The sequence below is a fragment of the Ambystoma mexicanum genome, chromosome 3q (genome assembly GCF_040938575.1).
Source record: "Ambystoma mexicanum isolate Mex_15411 chromosome 3q, UKY_AmexF1_1, whole genome shotgun sequence".
NCBI lineage: Eukaryota > Metazoa > Chordata > Amphibia > Caudata > Ambystomatidae > Ambystoma > Ambystoma mexicanum.
In genome coordinates this window covers 1,136,255,351-1,136,281,493 of record NC_090926.1, presented here as the reverse complement: position 1 = coordinate 1,136,281,493, position 26,143 = coordinate 1,136,255,351, and the positions used below count along the sequence as shown (strand labels likewise).

At 44.3% G+C, this 26,143-nt stretch overlaps 1 protein-coding gene across 2 annotated transcripts in view; it reads left to right on the top strand.

Moving 5' to 3' along the window:
- The window catches only part of LOC138447681 (adhesion G protein-coupled receptor E1-like), a 927,425-nt gene that overhangs the window by 156,960 nt on the left and 744,322 nt on the right, over positions 1-26,143 (top strand). For both annotated transcript variants that reach the window (XM_069603948.1, XM_069603946.1), the window contains exon 2: positions 14,709-14,753. In XM_069603948.1, coding sequence (XP_069460049.1) covers positions 14,709-14,753 — 45 coding nt within the window. The remainder of the gene's footprint in view (positions 1-14,708; positions 14,754-26,143) is intronic.

Genomic DNA, 26,143 nt, shown 5'->3' with positions numbered 1-26,143 from the left:
CTCCCAAAAGGTGCGAACAGACATCACTGTGCAGCTGGTCCAAGTTGTGAATACAGGACTGAGCGGCCGGGTTGTCGTCCGGAAGAGACGGATCCAATGGCAAACACTGTGAGTGCTGGCCGTAGAGAGCAAAGAAGGGAGATACACCAGTAGCCAAATTCACCGAGTTGCTATACACGAACTCCGCAGGCTGCAGCACCGATAACCAATTGTTCTGAAACTGGAGACATAGGCACCTAAGGTACTGCTCCAGAGTGGTATTGGTCCTCTCAGTCTGTCTATACGTCTGGGGATGGTGCGATGAAGAATACCTGCCGTCTATCAGAAGAGATGCCATCAGAGCCTTCCAGAAGAGGTACATGAACTGGGTGCCTCGGTCTGAGACTATGATGGAGGGCAAACCAAAGTGCCGGAAGACATTCTCGAGAAAAAGAGCCTGGCCAGAGCAGCCGCCGTCGGGAGATACAAACAGGGAACAAATACCGCCATTTTAGTAAAATAGTCCACGACCACCCATATGGTGTTAAAGCCGTTAACGGTGGGAAGTTCTACCACAAAATCCATGTGTGGCACAAACACCTGACCTTGGATATACGGTACACCACAGACAATGTCCAGATTGAGTTCCGAGATCTCATTCAGGTGTGACAACACCCATTCCAAAATGAGGGACGGTAGGGACGGCTGTAGGGTGCACCTGCATACCACATTGTTAGGTAGAAGGAAGGGCGGCTCCCCAAGTGGTGGAGTGTCCTCAGAGTGTAAACGCGAGAGCGCATCAGCAGAGGCATGGAGTTTGGCAGGGTGGTATGTGATGGAGAATTGGAACTGCAGAAAAAAAGGTGCCAACGGGCCTGTCTAGCAGTTAAGCATTTCATGGATTAAAAGGCCAGGAGGCTCACATGGTCGGTGTATACCGTAACTGGATGGTGAGCACCTAACAGGTGGTGTCTCCACTCTGAGAAGGCATCTCTAATGGCCAGGAGTTCTCACCCTGTGATAGTATAGTTCCTCTCGTACGTGGTCAGTTTCCTGGAATAGTAAGCAATGGGATGGATCTTCCCTGAATGGGGACAAGGTTGGGAGAGGATGGCACCAACAGCGAACCCTGAGGCGTCAGACTCCACGAAGAACAGGAGCTCAGGATTTGGATGTCGCAACACTGGAGCTGAAGAGAAGGCTTTGGGGATCAGAGCCCCAAAGATTGGGGCTCTGATCCTGCTGGATTTGGCTGCCGCGTTTGACACGGTTCACCACCCTATCCTCCTCTCTCGCCTGGCACAAATCGGGATATCTGGCTCTGTTCTTGCCTGGTTTACTTCCTTCCTTTCAGATCATACACAGACCCTTGCTATGCCCCCCTTTCTTTCTTCCTCGTGTCCCCTCACTTGTGGTTTCCCTTAGGGATCCTCCCTTTCACCGATTTTGTTTAATATCTATATCTGGGCCTTGGTCTGTCTCATTCATGCTTACGGACTCAACTGCTATTCTTATGCTGATGACACTCAAATCCTGATCTGTCTGGATCAGGATCAAACTGAGGTTTCAGCATGTCTTCATGACTGCCTAAAGGCAGTCGGTGTTTGGATGGACCAGGACTGGTTAAAGCTTAATGGCGATAAGACGGAGGTAATGTTGGTGGGTTGTCCCCCCAATACTACATTGTGGACCCCGGCCTTCTGGCCCACCTCGCTTGGTCGTTTACCTGCTCCTGTCAGCAAAGTGAAGAACCTGGAGGTCATTCTCTCTGCCTCCTTGTCTATGTCCAACCAGGTTTCCGCTGTCTGTCAGTCCGCCCACCATCAGATCAGGGTCCTTAAGAGGGTTCTGCCTATGATTCCGGAAGCCATCCGCCCTCCCGTGGTAGCTGCGCTAGTCCTTTCACAGTTGGACTATTGCAACTCTTTGTATCTGTCGCAACCAATCGGTCTCATACAGTGGCTTCAGTGTATGCAGAACCTGGCTGCCAGGTTAGCCACTGGTTCGCTCTATGGTGCCCACATATCGCCAGTGCTTAGCCAACTCCATTGGCTTCCGGTGGCCCAGCGAGTCCACTTTAAGTCACTATGTATTGTCCATCGGGCAATCTATGGCCAAAGAGCTGAGTTTCTGCAGTCTAAGTTCTCTCGATACATCCCTGAACGGGACCTCCGTTCCTCCGCCACCAATCTACTTGTTGTTCCAAGAATTAACCGGGAAAGGCTTGGCGGCAGAGCCTTTTCCATTGCTGCTGTCAAACTTTGGAACAATCTTCCACTGCCTCTCAAAACCACTTCTAACCATCTGGGCTTCAGAAGAGCTCTGAAAACCACTCTTTTCTAGTACTCGGCTCTTCCACTGGTCTTCTCTTCAACTTGCAGTTTCCTCTCTAGCGCCATGATGCCTTCGGGCGACCGTGCGCCTTACAAATAGAGATAACATAACATAACAAGGCTGCTTTCAGTTCTTCAAATGCAGTCTGTGCCTCTGGGGACCAGGAAAAAGGTATTTTATCACTGGTCAAAGCCGTGAGAGGCGCTGAAATAGATGAAAAGGAATGGCTAAAACACCTGTAAAAATGAGTGAACCTGAGAAAGGACTGCATGGTTTTCACTGATTTAGGCACAGGACTGCTTTGACTTTAGATATGCTATTACAGATGCCTTGCTTAGTCAGGTCGTAGCCCAGGAACTCCACTTCAGTAACATAGAAGACACATTTTTCTGCCTTCACATACAGATGATTTTCTCGTAGGCGAGGGAGAATAGATAAGAATGTCATCCAGGTAGACTACTACTTACTGATCCATAATATCACGGAACACGTCATTCATAAATGCTTGGAATGTCACAGGAGCATTAGAAATCGCAAAGGGCTTACTAAATACTCATACAGTCCGAATTGGGTCTTGAAGGCCATTTTCCAATAATCGCCCTCCATCATTCGTACCAGATTGTAAGCACCATGGGGATCCATTTTGGTAAAGATTTGGGATGTACCTAATTGGTCGAGAAGCACCAAGTTGAGGGGAAGCAGATACTGTGTTTTTTATGGTTACACCATTTATGGACCTATAATCTATGCAAGGCCGAAGGTCACCCTCCTTCTTTGGTACAGAAAAGTGAGCAGAAGCCGCAGGGGATTTTGATGGACAAATAAACCCCATGGCAAGCGTCTTATGCATGTACTCTTTCAGTACCCTGTCTTCCTGGAGGTAAGGGAATACACTCGTTCCGATGGTATCTTAGTGCCTGGCACCAGATCTATCGGGCAATCATAGACCCTATGAGGAGGGAGAGTCTCTGCCATTCCCTTGTCAAACACATCCCGGAAATCGGTATACTCCGGGAGGATGTCGGTACCAGAAATGGCAGTAACAGCCCCAATGAGGGAAAACGTGGCTATGGGGGCCTGATAAGGAGTCCCAGCAGAGATTCTGTGTGAAAGCTGACACTGACTGTTACACACCCTCGAGGAAACTGTACCAGGCGCGAGGCCCAGTCTATGACAGGATTGTGATGCTGAAGCCAGGGAAGGCACAGGATTATTTTATAGTGAAGGGTCTTGATGAGATCAAATGTAATATCTTCCGTATGACCCTCAGATATGCACATGGTAATGGAGGCCGTTTGTTGTGTCACTAGACCTGAAACTAATGCACTCTTGCCGTCTACCGCATTCACCGCCTCAGGTTGTGCTTTGGGCACCACTGGAATACATGAAGTAAGGGCGATATGGTGGTCCATGTAGTTGCGGGTGTCCCCAGAATCAATGATAGCCGAAGCGAAAAAAGGAGCCCCAGCTGCGACCGTAAAAACCATGGGAAGATAGAAAGGTACAGCAGGACCTGTCGTGGGAGAGTCCAATGAGGGCCTTCCTGGCGTAGGGACTCCTTCTACTGCCGGGATTTGGCGTTTCCCGCCTTCCTCTTAGGCTTCTTTGTGCAATCTTGCAGTAGATGTTCGGATGAGCCACAGTATGTCATGATGCCTACCCCCGGGCATCCGGATCAAGCCCATCAGCCCCGGGAGCAGGCATCCAGACATTTACAAAAAACCCAGCAGCCCCAGCTAGGGGCTGGCACCAGGCTCATAATAAAAATCAGTCCTGGCGCTATAGGTGCCAGGCTCATAGACATTACTTACCTCATGCAGACCATGCTGCAAATAAATCCAAGCCAACGTGAGGCCTGGATGGGACTATTTTACTACAGGGACTATTTTTTACTCGGGTGTGGGCCTGGGGAACTTCTTTCCTGGGACTACTTTGGAGGCTATTTAAACCACGCCCGAACAGCAGCACATGCTTCGTGTTATTCTGCATCCAGCAGCGTGACTCTCACCGTGCCTGCAGCCAGCATCCAGTCTTCTGCCACGCCCGCCTCGAATCCGGAGCTCCTAGAATAAAGAGGGAGAAAAGGACAAGGTTAGAAAACAAACTTACAAAAACAAACAGCTCCAGCACTGTCTCCATCATTTCTTCGCCGTACTCCGGCACCTAGGGGCACAAGAATAACAAGGTGAGCCAAGGGAATCAACAAATACCTCTTACCACCATAGACTTACCTGATTTACCACTGGCGGTATTATTCTCCATATCTTCATATGCCGCATCTGTAAAGAGGGAGAAAAACAACACGTTAATGCATGCAATAGTTACCGGACAGCGTTGGGTAACATAGACTCTTACCTGAACGCCAGCAGCAGCTACGAGACCTTCTTCTCATGAACTCAGTTGCAACTTAAGGAAGGAAGGGGACAAGAGTGAACATCGGGCACATTGAACTCTTTGAACTTGATACTTACCAATCCCGCCTGGGACTTCAGAGTCAATGCTTACCGGAACTCTCCCAACGCCTTCAAACCAGTGAAGTAACTGGTATCTACGCGCCCCTGCAAGACACGCAAGATGGAGAGCTCATCTTTTACAAACATAAGGAAATATTTCTTTGGGTCCAGCAGACAAGACTAGGCGGGCCACTCCAGACAGTCATCTCTGCACTACGCATCACATTGACGGAGACCGCAGCTGTCCGGGTCCGATCGACACCCCTGTGGGGTCCAGGTGAGCGTAACATAGTACATGCACAAATTGTGGGATCTGCGGTATTCCCTGAGTGCAGGAGTCAGAGGTCCTCAGAGGTCCTCGAATGGCCCCGACTTGCATAGGCTCTGGAGCAGGTGGAAGAAGCACTGCTGATTCATGTGGCGTGGCAACCGCATCAGGCTTTCTTTCTCCCCGTCTCTCAGCCCTGCGGGCATCGATCTGTAACACTAGGTCGAGCAAATCCCCAAAGACAGTAGGGACGACCGGCACTGTAGACAAGGTATCCTTGAGTTATTCAGACAGACCCTGGTAGAAGACCACCAATTTCTTTTCCCCGGGCCAGTCGGTATATGCAGCCAATTGGTTGAACTTGGCCAGGTTGGTAAGAAGAGGTTCTCCGTTATTTCTCCATTGAGACACAGGTTGTTTGTTGCCACCCAGTTTTGGATTATGGAGTAGATATTATTTACAATGATATTGTTGTGTTCTAGATTGCCCGTGATCGGGATGAGTATCTGCGTATCGTCTGCAAAGTTGGTGTATATTACTCCCATGGCATCAAGTGCAGGGGACAAAAGTTTGGTGCAGGCGTTATAGATGGTGGGAGAGAGGCGGGAGCTTGCGGTACACCTAACGGGACTGAAATGGGATGAGCTGCTTCTTCGCCTATAGCTACTCTGGAGGTACGCTCAGACAAAAATGATTTCATCCAGGTAGTTGCTTCATTGGACAGGTGGACGTTTTTGGAAAGTGTGAGGCATAATTTGTCATGGTCCACTAAATCAAATGCAGCGTGCATTTAGTATCTAGTAGCAGCAGAATGCAAAGATTCCCTGAGTCTCTAATGGCATCCATCTGATATTTTAAGTCCAGTAGAGCTGTCTCTGTGCTATGTTTGGGGCGGAATCCGGATTGTCTGTCACCTAACAAATGATTTTTCTCTAGGTGGGTTTGAATTTGGGTGTAGGCGATTTTATCTACAACTTTGAGGAGGAAGGGGTCTGCGGTGATGGGTCTATAATTGGTCGTAATGGTAGGGTCTAGCAAGTGTTTTTTGAGAAGGGGAGCGCCCCAGGCTTCTTTGATTTTCGCAGGGATGGAGTTGTATGTGTGAAAGAAGCATTTACACATTTGGTGATGAGAGGTGCTAGTGTAGGGGCGCATGATTTGACTAGTTTAGCAGGAAAGCTATCTCCTTTACAATTGGATGGTTTGAGAGCCGCTATAGTCGTGATAATTTGGTCAGGGGTGACTGGGGTGAAATGGAATTGAGGTACTGTCTCTGAGGTGTCCGTTAGTGTGAGCGGTGCGGGATCAGCTGGGTGGGCCAGAAGCTTCCTGTGCAATATGTTCTTATCTTGAAGTGTGTTGATTTTGGTGGTTACTGCGTTTTGGATGGTGGTGCACCATTCTTTGCTTGCAGTGACTGAACTGGGCAGAGGAGTAGGTGTTTCTAGATCTCTGATGATGGAAAATAGTTCTTTACTATTGGAAGCAGCATTGGTGATGCAAAGGTACAAGGAGGAAGCTTTATGAGTGATCACTGCAATTTTATACTAGAGGGTTTTGTCTGGTTAAGTGTTCTAGTGCTCTTTTTTTTCCTTCTGAGTTCGATAAGTTCATCATTGAACCAGGGATTACTACGTTTGGGTCTAGGAAGTGCAGGCTTACGTGGAGCTACTTTGTCGATGACCGTTGTCAGACAGGTATGGTAACAGTGCGTGATGCTGTCAGGGTTAGTATCATCTAAGCACTGTGTGTTAATTAGTTTGTTCAGTACTGGGGTTAGATTTTCTGGAGTCAGTTTCCGTGCATTTCTCACCAGGAGGGGTATAGTGCTGGAATCTAGTAACCTGGTTACAGTGATGACCAGGCTAACAACAGCAAATATCAGAAGCCATGAAAACGCCCATCCTGTAGACAAGACTCCCACAGCCACTGGCATTCAAGCACCAACCCATGGAAGGCCGAATGCCATCTGAAAAATCTTGGGGAGTCCAACTTACTGAATCCAGAAAAAAAAGGAGCATAACACCTGAAAGAAGCATTCTCTGATTGAGATGAACTATAACCACCCTAATCCTGACTTAATCAACAAATCAATTAATAATTCAATCATAAACGGAGATTATATCCTACATCCTACTTATTCAATTGCACTGGCAAGCCAACTAGTTCCAACTATCGTCCTCCTCTTCCTTTGTATTTCAATTTCTGTTTTCTATAGTGTGATATAGTGTGAACCTAGCTCTGGAGTAACAGAGCGCTGTATATGCGTTAGAGAGACAACGGGGTACATTTACAAGACAATCCCAGAGCGGTGGCAAACCGCATCTAGGAATTCCCTTAAAACCTGGGTCTTTAAATTCGTTCTGAACTTCAGAAGCATTGACGTGGTCGCTCTCCCAACACGGATGGCATTCCAGTATGCTGGAGCGTAGCAGGAGAAGCACAGCTGGTCTCTCCATGCGCTCCAACTGGGGCACTGCTTCCTGGTCTTAAGGAAAAGGCCGTACAACACGCAATGTGACTTAACCCCCGTGCCATTTGATGTTCACACTCTATTATTGACAAAGACACACTAAATCATTTAAAATGCTTTTTTGCTGTGTATTGTTGCATAATATTTGTCTTGCATTTGAGGAGCTATAATGTGATTCACTTTTCTGCAATTCGCCATTTAAACAAGATTGTAATAATTATGCTTTTGTATGAACGCACTCAGATCATAAACAGATGTATACTTTGAAACAGGAGGCATTTACACTAAAGGTGTTCAACTACACAAGCGGCAGAAAAAGCCTTGTCTTAAAACTGGCAACGTCAGTCTGTAGAATACAACAAAAGGAAAAAGCATTGGCAATGCCAAACAGTTTGGGCCTTTGTATAGGCCTGGCAAAAGCACTTGCCAGGCACTGCTGTAGTGATGTTAACTGCCTATTAATGGTAGCAGGTGCAAAATCTGGATAGTACCTGGGCCTCTAATAGCAGTGCCTGGCAAATGCTAAATACCTATACACAAGCCAAAACTGTTGACTTTGCCAATGCTTGTTTTAAACAGAACTTCAGTGAAGGATACGCATAGTGCTCATAAATCGAGTGGCTGAAAACAGGTCTGGTTAAGACATTTTGACTACACCGGTAGTGAATTTACACCACCAGTTAAACTATTAGGACTCAGAAGACTGCTTTGAAAAAAACCTGGAGGGCACTAAGTGCAAAGACTGATGGTAAGTCTTGATGAAAAAGAGCTGAAAGAGTTCCCATGAGGAGGAGTTTTGGGTCGGAGGGGCAGGAACTGGGTGGGAATGGCCATAGGGATAAACCTGGCCATGGGCAGTCAATGGGTGGGCAAACAACACCTACACGTTTTATTTCCCTCCTCATATGCCATTTCACCCCATTTGTATGCTAATGTAATAGTTTCGGCTTATAGCGCCACCTAATAGCCCAAACTAAAAATGGACTTAAATCCTTCCTAGAGCAATTGAGAGTGGTTTTGACTAAGTCAATGGGGGTAATTACGAGTCCGGAGGTAACCATGCCGCTATTAGCAGGCCATTCCGACCTTGGAGGGCCCAGTAAATTCCTCATTCAAGGAACCCATCCCCATTCCCATTCGAGCCCCCATAGGGCTCAATGGGAATGGGAATGATGCTAACAACGGGCCCGTTGTTAGCATCCTCGTCTACTAGCGGGTCCCGCTAAGGACGCCTGGTTTTAGAGCAGACTCGTAATGGGGCGGTAAGGGGTTGATGGCTCCGGCACCTTTACCGGTGCCATTAGCCCCTTACCGCCCAACTCATAATGACCTCCAATGTTTTTGATCCATAACTATTTAGTGTTTCATAATAAGGTTCTGACAGGAATGATTGTGAAAGTAGCCAGCATTGGAAAACACGTGTTTGTGTCTGTGCTTGACACTCTCCCTAATCCCCCAATAGCATGGAAGAATTGTTTGAAAAATAACTGTAAGAGCCTGATGCTATAATTAACATATTATTCCTGGTCTTGTTGATAATGGCTAGAAGTCAAGAAGTGGGGTGAGATCAAGTCTGATTTGCATATTGTAGTTCTCCTTCTGTAAAAGCAAAGCAGGCAGATAAACTGTGATATAGAGGGATGCCCATAGCAATGCCAAAGGTTATGAATAATTCAAAATCTTCCAGCCATCACCTTTCTCTTTTCCAAAAATCGAAAGTGGGCATGAGCAATATCCTTACTGGTGCCACTGTTTGCACTATAAAGGGATGAGCATGCTCTTTATGATGGAAGAGGCAGCTTACCCAAGGAGCCTTTCGGTGTGTGTCTTTTTGATGACCGGCTAGTTATTGCACAAAAAGACCCCTTAGGCTTATTTAACATTGTGCTTGCTCTTTATGGTTGTTTTGCAGTAAGACATTTTTTGTGATGCTTGTTGGGGAGAACTTTGCCACACCGCAATAACAACAAACAAACAACACATAAATTCCACCAACAGCACACGAGGCCTCACATTGGTCCGATACTCGGTTCATAGTGATAATACCAAATTAAAAAATCTCGAAAACAAAAATCTCGAATACAAAAGGCCGAAAAAAAAATATAGAATTTTTTTTTCAATGTGTTTTTTTTCAAAATGGGGGGGTTCCCCCCCAACCCCCCTTTTTTTCATTTTTTTTATTTTACCCCTTTTTTTTACTTACCTGACCCCAAAAACATATATAAATAAATAAATAAAAAATTAGATATTTTTTTTTTTCGAGATTTTTGTTTCTGGCTTTTTGTCATTCGAGATTTTGTTTTCGAGATTTTGACTGACCACCCCGATACTCATACCAAAGCTCAGCGCACAGTGGAAACCGAACTGAAGTTGCCAACAGCACGCCACTTCTCCCACTTTCCTATTCCCTCTTCAGCCGACTAACCTATCCCGCCCGCCTTCTTGTTTACAGATCCGCCTGAGAGCCTGGGGACCAATACCGCTGGTGACGGTGCGCGGTATAAATACCTTTAACATTTAACATGTATGAAACACCTTTTCTATTGTCCCCAAGCCAGCAATTTTACCTAGTGCCTTAACGGTCGCATTAACAGGGAAGGTAGCATATTTTCTCATATGTATACCCCCTCTCCTCCAAACTCTGTGACCGTTCCAGTACATGTCCAACATCTCAAGTCCCTGAAACCTTAAGTAGGAAGCAAATCATGACTGTGTGCCAAGCCTTCACCAAAGTTCTTAGCAATAGTACAACATACATTGGGTATGACTCTTGATAACTATGTTTTTTTTTTTAAATCTGTTTTTTATAAGGTGCAAAATCGATTTCTTCCAAAACTTATTAGAATATAGTTCGGCCCAGACGTATGTGTCAAGTCTTCTGCAGGACACAGGTCTGAATCCTGGCATGTGTGACTCCTCCTTTCTATTACAAAGAGACAGGCCCTTCAGGCTAAAGGCATCTTATGGTAAGGTGTCATAAACGTAACACAACTTAATACTCTGCCATTCCACAAGTGAAGCTCCCAACAGAGATGCACAAAGGAGCAATTGATTTGCAGTGCTATTCAAACCACCCAATGTCATTTCTGATTTCTGTCCAACACCTTGTTGGTTTCATTAAGCCTCAATATAGACAGCAGCGCGCTGCCCTGGCTCCAACCATGTTCGCAGCATAGTGGCTGGTTATAAATGTTGTCGCGGTCACAGAAACGGAACAGTTTGCTTGCGCGTCTCTGGCCCCTTCACCCGCTGTGTCACGGCTCATCCCTTCAACATTCCCAGGCCATACACTCAGTGCCATTAAATTGGTAATAATAACGACTTTTATTATAGTGCTTAGAAGCTGGAGGGACCCTGCATGAAGCCCTATATAAAACGTGCACCGAAATAAACCAAAAAGTGTATAGTGTTGCCGAAAGCTTAGCCCATCCATGCACTATAGGACAACGGTTAGCCTGGTCTCTTGAGGTACATTACTATTTTGTACGTGGCCTCTTTGCTAACAGTATGAGAAAGGCTGATCCCACCGGCAATGAAAAGCTTGATAGGGTTTCCTGCAGGGGAGGTTTGCAAAATAGAACCTTTTTTTGGTGGTAGCAGCAGCTTGCTTCATAATCATGTTTTATAGAACATGACATGTATGCCATCCAATCCTACACAGTCATCGTCCTGCAGGAGTTCATGGTGCTTGTGGTCTATGGCGGTGAACAATGCAAATTCAACTGAGATTTTCATTGCAAAGGGAAGTCGAGATGGGAGTGAATGGCTGGTGTCTTTTCCTCTGGTGACGGCGGGTAGCACAGACCAATGGACAAGAGCATCCTCTTGACCTTAATCAGGATGTCGCTGACCAGGGCATGGAGCGTTGACTGCCAATGGCGACGTGTCAGATTTCTGACAGGAGGAAGGAAGCTGCATTTGGGAGACGCACATTGAAGTGGGAGTTTGCGGAAAACACCTTCAAAGATAGTGCAAATGTTTTCAAAGATGTTTCATTACAATCCAATAATTGTATCAATATGGATTAACAGATGTGAAAGCATGTTAGTGGAATTTGACATTAACTTAGACATGCTCCATGAAAATCCAACTGCAGCAAAACTAAAAATCTGGCGAGCAGATTGGGAGCTAACTTGTACACAGAGAGCTGCAGCCAAATTGATGTCTGATGTGCCTGCTGAAGCACGTGCCTTTAACACCATACAACGTTATATCGATTTGGTTCCTGATTCAAATGCACAAAGGTTGCTCATGATGTTTTGATTGAATTCGTTCAAAACTAAGGAGCGAATTCGTGCATGGAAATGCAATGAAAACTTAAACCCAATGTGTAGATTCTGTACGAAAGACAACAAATCCCTTAAACACATTTTGCGCCAAGTTTCGATCAGACATAACGCTTCAATTAGTGACTTGGAGCTTCAATCATCTGTCTCTCTGCGCTGATGAATGGTGAGAACGTATGTTCAATGGAACAGACTTGAAACTGTTACTTCCCTTGACACATGTATTAGCGATAATTGAAAATCGTTTAAGTCTGAACTCAATTGAAAGTAATTGAAAGTTAATCATAGGAATGTGTAGATATTGACAACACAAGGAAAAGAATGGCTTAGTTCGATGCTTGTATTGTTTGTGTTTTATTTTAAAGGTTTGTTATAAACCAATAATTTTTTTTTTTAAAACATTATAATAATTGGTTTCCATCTTTCTCCAAACATGTTATCAAGATGGAGGAAAGGCTACTAATCCGAGCTAAAACAATATGGGTATCTGTGCTCGATTGCACTGACATTATTAGTCAAATGGGCACCTGGTGGCGACTAGAGTATTACACACTGCTCTGACACAACGGAATGACAACATTACACATTCATCAAAGATCAGGATGACTTACTCAGAAACATCTTACACCAATACGTACAGTAGTACTGTACCTTATTTTACTTTTATTTTAAATTTAAAATACAGTACAATGTGTAACATAGCTTGAAAGCTGCAGTAAATATATTTTAAAGCATCAATCAAGTTAAATAACTTTTTAATAACATTAAAATATGATGGCCACCATTTTGGAAAGAAAAATGACTGACAGTTTCACTACACAGTAGAAAATCAGCCAAAGAGTGCAAAAAGAGGTGTGCTGTGGGAGGAGATGGGTGGGAGTGGGAGGAAAACCCTATAGATTTCACTTGACGATGGGCATTACATGGGTGGAACACATGGCCAAAGTACATAATATCCATCCTCCACCAACCTGCATTGAAAAGCATTACAAACCTGCATCCAAAGCCCCTAAGCTCTCATGTTAAAGCTCTTATTTTAATTACAATAGTTTCGGCTTTATAGGTAGCGTTTTTAGAGCCGCCTAATAGCCAAAGCTAAAAAGGAACTCATTCTCATACATTTTAAGTCTAAAGAGTGGTGCTATCAAATGTATGCCCATTAAAAAGGGAAAACCTATGCCATGGTTTCAAACTATGTACACCAGTATCTCATATGCTTCTTCTGTTTACACGTATTTTTTGTAAATAATCCTACAAGAATATCAATGTCTTAAATTAATCCTACCACCGTATGACACTGTAAGCCTCATTATGAGTTTGGTGGTAATTCAGCGGTAAATCTGCCATATTAACGCCAACTCCATTACTGTTACTAACACTTGGTCCTGTGGGTTTACCACGATATTACAAGTGGTGGTACTTTCCCATTTTTGGAGTCCATTGGTGGTAAAATACATAATTACTGCCTGTGGAATTTACACTGGTGGTAATTCCACTGCAAAAATGAGGACTTACTTTTTTAAAATTATTGTGTTATTTTGGTTAAATAAACCTTTAACTCTTAAAATAGAGTTAAAAATGCATTGCATACAATAGAAAACAATAAGATACAGTAAAATAGTACAAAACATTCAATAGCTCATTTCATAATAAAAAACTCAGAAAAGGTGCAATATCAGTTATTTAAATCAATTAAAAGAAAACTAGTCAGGTCCTATACTTCCTTCCAAGAGGAAAAGTTAAAGTTTCTTTAAAATGTCTTTCCACATATAGTATATGGTAAAATTCGTGACAAGATCACTGGCTTGATAGATTCTACTCCAAAACTGATCACTTTGTACAAAGTAGAGATCCACGCCCAATTTGTTGAATCCTTTAACATATATCTCAGTTAGTGATTCACAATTGGTAAGCAAGTGTCGCGACGCCTTCAGCTGTTGTAGAGTGGATTTACACCGCCTACTACCACTTGTAAACTTGCAGTGAATCGGCGGAACCAAGAGGCGCTAACAAAAAATCTTTTGCCGGTAATCTGGCGGATTTACGGCTGGAATACCGGCAAATTTGTATTGAAGCCCTATTAGGCCTCATTATGAGTTTGGCAGTATTCCGCCAGTAAATCCATCAAAATGCTGGCAAAAGATGCTGACAAGCGGAATGACCTTTACTGCCCCTTAGTCCTGCAGATTTTCTGCAGGATTACAAGTGGAGGCTAGGGTGATGTAAATCCCCATTTTGGAGTCTGCAAATACCGCAGATTTTTGGTAGTAAGGGGGAGGAATTACCAACATATTTTTGCTTGAGGTTTATCCTCCTCCTTTCCACTAAACCCCTAGTAGAGCGATGCGATAATGTAGTGGTTACCTCCACATTACCGTTGTTGTTACTGTGCCGCCAGAGCTGTAATGCGGCCCTTTATCTATCAGGTGTCAGCTAAAAGGTAGAGCATAGACACAGGCTGAACCTTGAACTTTGGTTAAAATTCCCAGCTATGGCACTTGACCAAATTGTGTAATTTGAGCACAACCGTTTGTATCCTGTGTGCAACGTAATACAATAAGTGAAAACATGGCTGTGTTATGTGTTTTCATAATGCATCTTCCAGCTCTCTGCAACGGACACACTCTTAATTCAGTACTTTGCTTTGACCAAGACCCCACAACCGTGTTCAGTAAAAAAATGGTGGTAATTCAATGACTGCCCTCTTTTTTGACGGTAACAGAATTACCGTCACTTTTACTACACTGCTGAATTATGAGTAGGGCCTTCAAGTGGAGTGTTTACCTCCGGTAAAAGGTAAGTCCTCCACATTAACAAAAGAAAATTGGCTGAGTTACTGTAATTCCATGAAAATCCCCATGCAGACCTATGTAAATGTGAATACTTACAATGTTCTTTCCATTTCCTCCTCACAGGTACTGTTTACTTTGGATTTCCAGAGACTGCATATCCTCTTCCTGGTAAGTCAGTGTCAATGTAACAAGGGGTCTTTCATGTTGTTCTGTGGTGTAATTAACAGAGCTGACGGGCTGCATGCACAGTCTAACTGTACTGGATTGCACAAGGACCCTCTGCATCCTTTAACAATTAGTTATTTCTAACGTGCTTAATACCCAGAGGTATAAGTGCGGACCCGGCGATCGAACCTGCGTTTCTGTGCTTCTGGGCGTTGTCTTCCAAGGCGAGCGAGTCACCCCTGAGCTATCCTCCCGAGATTACAATCATAAAAACTAAAGAAACGGTAAGTGGTGCCACATGGATCCTGGAAAAAGTGAAGCGATGAAGCTCCCTTTCAATATGCAGGTGGGATACGAGAAACAGACTGGCACATCTATTGTCAGGAGCTTTACAATAAAAAAGAAAGACTAGAATAAATAAAAATGAGACAGACCTTCCTGGCAAGAGAAACGATATGCATTGGCTTAATTATATGCATACATTACTGGAGATTCCAGGCTCTTGCGTAATGTCATGATTAAAAGGGAGGGCTGTCAAACTGCATAGAGTGCCCACATTTTGGAAAATAACTTTTGAATTGCATTTATTTTCAAAAAGCCAGAATTCGCAACAACAATATAGAGCTATCCATTTTCTTTCAGCCATTGCACAGGCCACTGAAAGTGTATTGGAATATGAGTACCCAGATTAATATTGGAAAAGCCTATCTCTGTTGTGTGTGAATTCCTGAGACCAAAATATCAAGTTAAGGATTTCATACATTTTGAATACAGAATAAATGTTAAGAGGGTACAAGGTCTAGTGCAACTTTAAGCAGGGAAAAATGCATTTGTTTTAAGTGACTGGCTTTCTTTAGAGTGTAAAACACATTTATAAAACTGGGTAAGCCACAATGTTGCATTAGGGGAAGCTCTTTGCATATGGTCTTTCCCCTTCTGTAATGGCTTGGCAGGCGAAGAACGATGGTCTGGAGGGTTGCCCAGCGCAATGCCGGTGGTTAAGATTCATTCTAAACCTTCCAGCCATCACCGTTTTTTTTGCGCTATATTATGGTAATGACATGGGTTGATTACCTAAACGTGGAAGGATCGCAAAAGTTGGTTAGAACTACTTTAGTATTACATGCCACACTGGAATGTTATGTCTGTGGATACTGGGAGTGCCAAGCATACAGATCCCTGCCTTATACCTTGAGATGAAACATTAGTCATTAGCGATCAGTACATAAAGATGATTGCATTCGACTACCTCCAACTGTAACAACCCTTAGTTCTAGTCATTTCATAAATATCATGACCCCGACACTCAGGAAGAACAGATTGGATTGGCTATTTCTGATACATTTTATATTATATCGTGGGTGCCACCAATTTAGAATACACATGGGCAAACCGAGACCTGCTAATACATACATGATTATCTTTCATTAAGTAGTCGAATATTAACAATAAAATAACTTCTTTAATAACTAATACTGAATCAGATAACATTGTTTTTAACCTGCATATTACACAAAGAATGCATATTGTGGTCAACGTTTGACGTCATGCTCTCATACGCGTGACATCATTCACATATAACCAAGCAAAACAAAATGTCATCTGTGGAAAATACATGCGGAATGCCATTTATGTTCTGAATTCATGAAAACAATGATTTTGTGATGTCATAGGACATCTATAACAAGTTTACATATATAACAATTCCACAATAGTTTATGTATGAGCATTTGAATTTATTTATTTTATGTGCTTATAACATGAAATTTTCAAACAAGATGTATGATTCGCTAACCTGGGCAGACAGGGTATCCGGGAGCTGGAAACCTCTATTTAAAAATGTGAGTTTTGAGGCTCTTTCTAAAGGCCCAGTAACTTGGTTGAAGGCGGAGAGTTAAGGGTCGGCTGTTCCAATTTTTTGTTGCCAGGACCGGGAAGCCCCTGCCCGGACATGTTTCTCGGCTGTGAAGAGGCACTGTGATCCTACCTTGCGCCTCCGATCTCATTGAACGATTCGGGACGCATCGTAAGCTTCTTTTCTTGAGGTATGCCGGTGCATTGCCATATAGGCACCTATGCACTGAAGTCAGGGTTTTGAACTGGATCCTATCTTCGATCTTAAGCCAATTAAGTGCTTTCCTTTCCCTGGTAATGTGGTCACTTTTCTTCAAGCCCTTGATTTTGTGGACAGCATTATTTTCCACAATCTGACATCTCTCTAAGCAGTTCTAAGTGGCCCCGAGCAGGAGAGAGTTTCCATAATCCATTCGGGACAGAATGGTTGACCTAGCAATCGTGGCAGTGTTATTCTCACTCAGGAACGGGCAGAAGTAAGCGGAGGTATTACGAATTATTCTTGTGTAGGTAATGAACCTGCACCTCAGCTCCCAAAGATGCCTCCATGACCATTCCGAGGGTTTTGACCTGCTCTGACACTTGTATGCATGTGTCCTTGATGTGAAAGGATCCGTAGTCTGGCCCTAGCTCGGGCTTGATGGGTACTGAAGATCATCATCTCTGTCTTTTTACCGTTGAGGCACATCCAGTTGCCCTCCATCCAGTTCTCTATGATATTGTACAGTGAGGAGATTTGAGCGCTGTCCATAGGGTAGTCGCCCTCCAGCTCTACGACCAGCTGGGTATCGTCGGTGTAGTTTGTAAAAAGTGCACCAACACTTTCCAGTAATTCACAGCGGCAGCGCACGTACAGATGGAAAATGAGGGGAGATAAACAAGCGCATTGTGGGACCCCATAACTGATATGGACTGCTTTGGAGAATTTACCCCCCCCCAGTGGATTTTTGCTATTGGATAGCCTTGAGTAGGACCTCAATAGGTCGATGTATGTGTTAGCTAAGCTAATAGCCAAAAAATTGTCGGCTAAGGCAATAACACTAATAGGTTTAAGGATTAGGGAATAACACTAATAAGTGTAGGCGAGAGCAGCCCAGGTGAAACAATTATATGTTAGAAAACAATAAACAGAATAACAATTTGAAGACTGTTGATGCAATTTGTTGAATGATAAACATTTTTCACTATCATAAAGAGTAAAATCTTCCAATTTACAAAATGACAGATACACAAAAGTGTAAACTAACAATAAATATAAATATCGCACAAGCACAGGCTGTATACATACTCTTCTTACCATAGAGAATGTGAACACCAAGAGAATTTTACTGTGACTAGTAGTAACGTGGAACTGGAATATTTAGGTCAGGTGTTATCTCTGCTCTCTGGTGGAGAACAGCTTCAATTGCACACTAAATAAATAAATGCATTTAGCATGAAGAGAAAACGTACCTAAAATGTGTAATTGCAAAACTGTGCGGTGCATCGCCATGCAAGATCCGATTGACACCAGATTTGGACAAGATAAGAGTAACTTCTATCGCAATATCTTTAAAAAAACCTATATGTTGGCACATTTCAAATTAGCCAACCATGGTGAAAACGTGTAAAATCATCAAATGTCATTGCACAATATTCATTAATGTCTCTACATGTTTGCCCTAATCCAACATTCCCATGCTTTTTATAAATAGTGATCTATACCTCACACATTTTTAATAAGGTGAATGGAAAACTATACCTCTGCGAAAGGCATGGTTTGGGTTAAAGGGAGTTTTAAAGTGATATGCATAGGCCATGAGGATGACAAAATATTGGGTAAGGAAGATTGAGAAAGAGAATGGACTGGAGACTGGAGAGCAGAAGGGCATGCCTCTCCATTGAGAAAAGGAGGCCAGAACAGCCCATAGAAGGAAGAACAGTTGGTGCTTTGGGGAATGATTTCCAAATAAGACCCCTGAATTGAGGTTTTGCTATAGGAATGATGTCCTACGTGCATACGTTGGAGGTATTACCTCTATAATATATTTGCACCTCATAATCAGGAGCACTGAAAAAAGTGGAGGTTGTTCCATTACCGCGTATTCTCAGTTACCTCTGAACCCCTAATGAGTCCCTATGTATTTAAATTCACTGAGAAAGTGAGAAATGATCACATCTTTGGGGGTAGGTGATGCCAGAATACCCTGAAGCTGTGTTGCAAATACTTGAGGCTTTGGGAGGCTTGGGGAGGATAGTGTAGGGTTCCACTAACTTATTACGAAGGTTTTGAGGTCTCGAAAAGCAAAACGTTTTTTTTTTGCTGTCTGTTAATGCATCAATTTTGCTTAAAGTCCTTACCTGCGCTATTGGTGGTGATTAAAAATGTGATATCACAGACCAACTTGCTTTTGTCTGTGGGGTGGTCTCTGTGAGTCAGCAAATTCTCATGGTGGGCATTCAGGTACATTTTACAATGACCCATTTATAGATCTTTAAGTTCAAGGACATCAGGAGTGCAGACAACACTATATAAAGGTAGGAGTTATTCTATTGAATGTAGAGATCTCAGAACGTGATTTGAAAATGACTGCACTAATGTCACAGGATTCTATCCAAGGCTTAAAGGAGGTCTTTGCTGAAACCTGCCAAGCACATGAAAGCGTCTTCTATGTAACATTTCCAGCCGCAAAACCAAGAGATAATGGGGCTGGACTGATTGTAGAAGTGTTCAGATTGTAAGGGCAATTTCTGCAAGTTTGATGAGAAATTGAAAAGGTAACAGTTTAGCGGAATTGCTGGATTTATGCATAATCTCTCTGTCTGATATTGCGTGATGAGCTTCCATGTGGGGGTGAGAGGAGAGTACCAGAAATCACTCGTCTTGGTAGGGGGAAGAGTGTGTGTGGGAATTAATCTATATAGTATGTTTAAATTATACCGAAGAAGTGTCGGAGCCTCTCTACTGAGATCGGAGAAGGGTCAAATGCCCTGCTCTATTGAATTTCTTCCACTCAGGAAGGTCTGCAACCACGTTTTAGCTCACTGCACCCTTCACAGAGGAGAAATATAAATTTACATATCAGTCTTAGTCCCACCCGCGAGGGCAGTCCAGCACGGAAAGGCTAGGTAATTATCCTCTGAACAAGAGTACCATCAGCAACCCCAGACGTGGACCCCTTGCTCAGTGTGCATAGAGAAGCACAGCTTAATCTACTGATGAGGCCTGAGTAGGCGGAAAACACGTGTCTGGGGTTGCTGTTGATACTCTTGGTCGGTGGAGATTTGCCTAGCATTTTGGTGCTGGACCAGACTGATATGGAAATTGATATTTCTCCTCTGTGAAAGACCCTCCTGACTGGGCATCTTCCCAGAGAACAGGTTATTTGGCCGTGTTCATTCTCGGTAGAGGGGCTCCCAGAATTGTTGTATATATTTTTAGGGACTTAGAGTTTCACCCTAAGTTACCCAGGGTAATCCAGATGTGGACCCCTTGCTCACTGTGCTTACAGAGGCACAGCGTCACCTCACTGATACGGGCCGACTATTGATATTGATATTTTATTTCTATTGCGCTCATATACAAGTGTTTCAGAGCACGACAAGGCAAGGGAGGGGAACAGGGGAGAACAAAACAACGATCTTACTATGCCCAGTGACATCGAGAACGCGCATGTGCATGGGAGAGGGGGAGGGGAAAGTGCATGGAAGGGGGAGAAGTGGAAAGTGCGGAGCAAAGGAGAAACAGATAAATAATAATAAATAAATAAATAATAAAGGCCACTAAAAGTGGTAGTGCAGCCAGCAATTGGCAAGTGCAGGGTTTAAGGCTGCAGACAGGGTAGGTCTGATAAGTGCAGGAAGAAAAAGGGGGGGGTTTATGGGTACAGATACAGACCCCAGTGCAAGGAGAGGTCCGGAGGCAGTGCAGGAGGGTGGCAGGGTGAGCAGGTACCTGGGCCCGGAGGACAGAGGGTGGCCAGGTGCCAAGAGAGAACAGACCAGCAGGGGGGAGGGGGAGCGAAGGCAGAAGCAAAGAGGATGGTCTTGAGGTGCTTCCGGAACCGGAGATGGTTCTCCTCAAGTTTGAGAGTGGCAGGGAGGTTGTTCCAGAGGGAGGCCCCAGCCGAAGACCGAGATCTACCCCCAGCTCGTTTCTTTGAAAAATGACTGACCCTGAGGGAGTTAGAGGTAGAGGACCGAAGAGCTGGAGAGGGGAGGTATTTACGGAGGAATAGCTGAAGGTATTTTGGACCCAGGCCCCAGAAAACCTTGTGGACAATGCAAAGGGTTTTGAATTTAATACTTGCATTCACTGGGAGCCAGTGGAGAGATTTCAGAGCTGGAGAGATACAAACCCAGGGCTTGAGGCCAAGGACAAGTCTCGCAGTCCTGTTCTGGATTAGTTGCAGAGGGCGGAGAGTAGAGGCAGGTAGATTTAGAAAAAGGCTATTACAATAGTCCAACCTAGAGAGAACCAAAGCTTGGGAGAGCATGAGCTTCTGGGGGAAGGAGAGGAAAGGCAGAATACCTCTGAGGAGGTGCAGTAGGAATTTTGACTTTTTAGAGCCATCAGAGATGTGGGCCGGAGAAGGAATGTATGAAGTCAAAGATGACTCTGAGGTTCTTAGCCTCGCAGATGGGGGTAGGTGGAGGGCCAAGGGAGGCCGGCCAGAGAGTGAGGGGAAAAGATGGTGAAACACGTGTCTGGGGTTGCTTTTGGTACTCTTGTTCAGAGGAGATCCGCCTAGCATTTTAGTGCTGGACTGCCCAAGTGGGTGGTACCAGACTGATATGCAAATGGATATTTTTCCTCTGTAAAAGGAACAGTGAGCTATAACGTGGTTGTAGACCCTCCCGAGTGGGCACCTTCCCAGAGAACAGGTTAACTGGCTGTGTCCGTTGTCGGTAGAAGGGCTCCCAGATTTGTTGTATATATGTTTAAATTATGGTTTCAATAATTGATCAACACCATCAGTAACTGATCTAGTATAGAATTGAAACAGGAAAAAGTGTCTGGGTTGAAGATTGTTGAATGATTTTGAGAATCATATAACATGTTGGAGTAGAGGTGTGTGTGTGTAGCACAAGCAACAATTGTCCCTGTCACTAATGAGTCCCTTAGGGTGGGCATGATGAACATTGTCAGATATAAATGTCAGGAACCCTCAGTGGATTGTTGATCATGTGTGGTATAGTATAAAGTATTAGCGAGCATGGATTGTATCTCAGGATCATATGAGTCCATGAGTAAGGTGGCACAATCCTTATATGCAGAATTGAGGTTAATGATGGGGTTATTTGCTATAGAGTTTTCAGCTAGGCTTTCCTCCTTGCTGAGACTACGCCACAGCCTGGGGCACTTGGCCATGAGTCTGTCAGGGTGGACTCAAATCTTGGTCTCAAAAGTGATAATTTCAGGTGAAAATGATTGGTCATAAACTCCCTGAGTGAGCCCCTTGATATTGTTCTCCTCCCTTTCTATCTTGAGACATCTATGTACATTTTATTTAAGTTTTTCTATTGGCATTTCCAACTGCAATACAAAATCGAAGCCCCAACCTCCCCCAACCCCTCTGCCCGACACCTGTATCCCGTTAGGTCCACTACACAAGTCCAGATCATACAGAACACCTCCCATCACACCCTTTGCTTCCCCTCTACAGCAGATTCAACATCCTCAAGGTTTGCAGGCAACTTGATGTGTTAAAGTAATCTTCTAGGAAGTCCAAGACTGGTCGTCCCCACTCATGACAAAACTTTGCCCATTCCATGTGGGTGGAGTAAGTGACCCATTCCATAGCCACAAACCCCCAGATATTTAGTATTCATTCATGCTCAGACGGGACCACCCTAGACTTCCACATTTGAGCAATCAGAAAGTTTGCCTACAAGAGGAGTAACGTCAATGCTTTAAAGAGAGGTTTGGTACTTGGCGCTTACCCTGGAACCCATAGCCAAAGGTGACATTCTGCAGCTTCCAACTGCCGACCCAACCCAAACATATTGTGTAAACGTGCCCCAACTGTGGACCAAAACCCTTTCTAGAAATAGAAAGACAGTCATGTGTGGGTCCAGTCCCCTGCTCCACCGCATCCCCTCCAACAAACAGGGTCCACTCGGGGAAATATCTTCTGTAACCTAACAGGAGTGTACTGCCATTGCACCATACTTTCACTCCACATTTCTCTGAGCTGAATAGCTTTTGTCGACCACTGGATATTCCTCCACAGAAACTCCCAGTGCTACCGTGGCGGGTCTATTAAGTACCCGTTTCCAAGTAGGCATGTAGGACAACTGCTCACCTTTTGTGTTATCCGTGAGGATCCTATAGAGCATGGAGATAAGCGTCCGTGGAGATCTTGTGCCTAGATGCCTAAGGGCCTTAGTTGCACTTTTTACATTTCGTTACATTACGTTACATTCCTAGATCCCGATTGTGACACCACAAACATCACAAATGGAGTGAGGGGCCTAGTTGCTCCCTGCCCCATCCCTGGTGTTGACAGCCAGTGCCGAAGTTGTTGGTATCAAGATCTATCCCTGTCCGAATTCCTCCTGACATACCTTAAATGTTTTCAGCTCCTCCACCTTGAAGAGATCCCTAAAGCTACAACAGTTTGCTACAATGCCCCCTCATCCATCCCCGTTTCAAACTGTGGGTTGCAGTAGATTGGGGTGAATGGGGAAGGGAAAGAAGTAATTCCCTCATTGTTGACCCGTGAGTTCCAGATATCCTCTACCATCCCAGTAATACGACTAAGGTGCGTTTGGAGTTTATGTAACCACAGGATTTCCATCAAATGGGCTCACACCACTGCCCTACCTATCCTTACCCAAATCTTCCTTGTGTTCAATGTGAACCACTCACCGGGCGAACTGAATCTGGGCCATCTCATAATACTTCCGGAAGTTCAGGAGTGCAAAGCCCCCCTTGGACAAGGGTGCCATTAAGATCTTAAGGGCCACTCGCAGTCTTTTCCCTCTCCAAACAAATTCAGATATGAACTTATTCCAAGGTTGAAGAACGTGGGTGGAGTAGGTATAAGACCCTAGGAAGGGTCACCATTTTGATAATTGTGATTCTCCCCAAACAAGATATTGAGAGTGGGCCCCACCTTTTTAAGTCCTCCTTTACTTTAGCCAAGCAAGGATCATAGGTAGCCATGTATAAGGAGTTTATATTCCCTGTCAGGTTTACTCCCAAATGTCATGCTTGCTTTATCTAAGAGGCCCAATAAAAAATGTCATGCCAAAGTAGGAAATGGCTAGACTGGCTGCACTAAAATGCCAGTCTGGCCTCGTCAAAACATGTATCATGCTTGTTTTTATTAAATATGCCCAATACAAAATGGCATACCACAATAGGAAATGGCTAGTCTGGCTGCATTAAAATGCTGATCAAGCTACAAAATATCACTTACCATGCTTACTTTAGCAAAGATGCCCAATACAACATGTCATGCCAGAGTAAGAAATGGCTAGATGGGCAGCACCAAAATGCCAGTCCAGCCACATAACACTTATCTTTATCATGCTTGCTGTATTTACGATGCCCAATACAAAATGTCTGACCACAGCAAGAAATGGCTAGACTAGCTGCCAGTCTAGCACGTTCAGATAATTGATAGTTGATATATCAATCATCTTGCTTGATATATCATAGATGCACAGTACAAAATGCCATGCCTGCCCAATGGTGCGCCAGCACCTCACACTTACACAATCACATTCATTGTGAATGTGATTATGGGCCTCATTACACGGATGGCGGTAAGGGTTTACCGGTACTGCTATTTTACCAGTACCGGTAAATCCTTACCGCCTTACTACGAGGTCCCTTTGCGGGTTGGGGAATTTAACGCCTGCTTTTTGCAGGTGGTAAAAACCAACCCGCAAAGGGACCAGGGAGCTAATTAAGGTACCGCAATTTGCGGTACCGTAATTAGCGCCTTCCCCATTCCCATAGAGCCCTATGGGGCAAAAATGGGAATGGGGAAGGGCAATGGTGGAAGGGGGAATAACTGCCCCACCAACCTTGGAATAGGGCGGTAATTCCCCTTTCCACCAAGGCGGTGCCGGTATTTTACCGGCATGAACCATGGCGCTAATAGCGCCATGGTTCACCGCCATCCGTGTAATGAGGCCCTATGTGTGTGTATTAGGCACCGGGGAAAATATGGGGCAGATTTTGTTTGTGAGCTGCTGGAGTCCCAGGGGACAGCCATGGTATTCTTTACTGGGCATAGATGCCCAATACAAAATGCCATGCCTGCCCCATGTGTCCCTGAGCGCCTCATAGACACACATCCTCAATTGTGTGCGTGCAAGAGTCTTGTGGGCCCGAACATGGCATGCTTTACTGGGCATCTGTCATAGATGCCTAATAAAAAATGGAATGACTTCCCCAGGGTCTGGTTTTAAATGTAATGGTTGTTCTTATGTTCAAAACCCCTATTTTGTTGAGTTGCATTCAATTCATATTTTTTTCAGCCGAAAATATAAAGATCTTACCTTCCCCATAACGCTTTCTCTTTTCTTATGACAATTCAAAATATTAAAAGAGACACCAGTCAACTCTATTGAAAGATAGCCTGGTACTGGATAACATTAATGTATTAATTCACAACATCAGACATCATTGAAATGATTTTTGCATTATATAGCCACATTGTAACTGGTTAAAATATATGAACTCTGCCCACTATCGGTTCTTGGCCTACCCCTATTTCAATAACATCTGATTTCTAATTTGTCAGATGTCAATTTGTCAATTGATTTTGCTACTCGCAGAGACACATGATAGAATGAACTTAACATGCAATCTGCGCTCGCTGTTACAATGTTCTGATAATTAAAAGGCCTCTTGTAAATGCAATTCACCTGCATCTGAATGCGCTGAACCCGCTCGCACGTCTCCGAGCTGCCATCTTATTAGAATAAGGAATTCTATTTTCAAGAACCCTCTGCGGTTTCAAAGGACGTGTGAATTTTTCAGTTCGTCTGCCGACATCTGTCTGTTTCTGTTTTTTTCCTTGGGTGCTTCTCTCATTCAGACAGCTTGCCAGAAGATAGTACTCCATGGCAGCATAGGCCCCGTTCCTTGGAACACAGACATTGCTTCTGTTCCGTCCTGGCCCTGACTTCTGGGCCTCTTGTCTCAGCTCCTGACTCATCCCATCGCTTTTCTCCTCGATTTCGTCCAGTCTTTTTTTTTCTCCCTGCACTTCTGGGTCGCTCCTCTTGTTTTTTTTTTTCTCCTCCTCTATTCTTTATACTGAATTCCGAGCTGTTATATTTACTGACGATTCAATTCAATGCATCCCGATCTCACCCAGTGACGTCATGGGGCCTCATTACACGTTAGGCGGTAAGGGTTTACCGGTACCGATAAGGGCACCGGTTCCGGTAAACCCTTACCGCCTTACTACGAGTTCCCTTTGCGGGACCCGACCTTAACGGCTGGTTTTACCAGCCGTTAAAGTAGGGTGCCGCAAAGGGACCTTGGAGCTAATAACGGTACCGCAATTTGCGGTACCGTAATTAGCGCCTTCCCCATT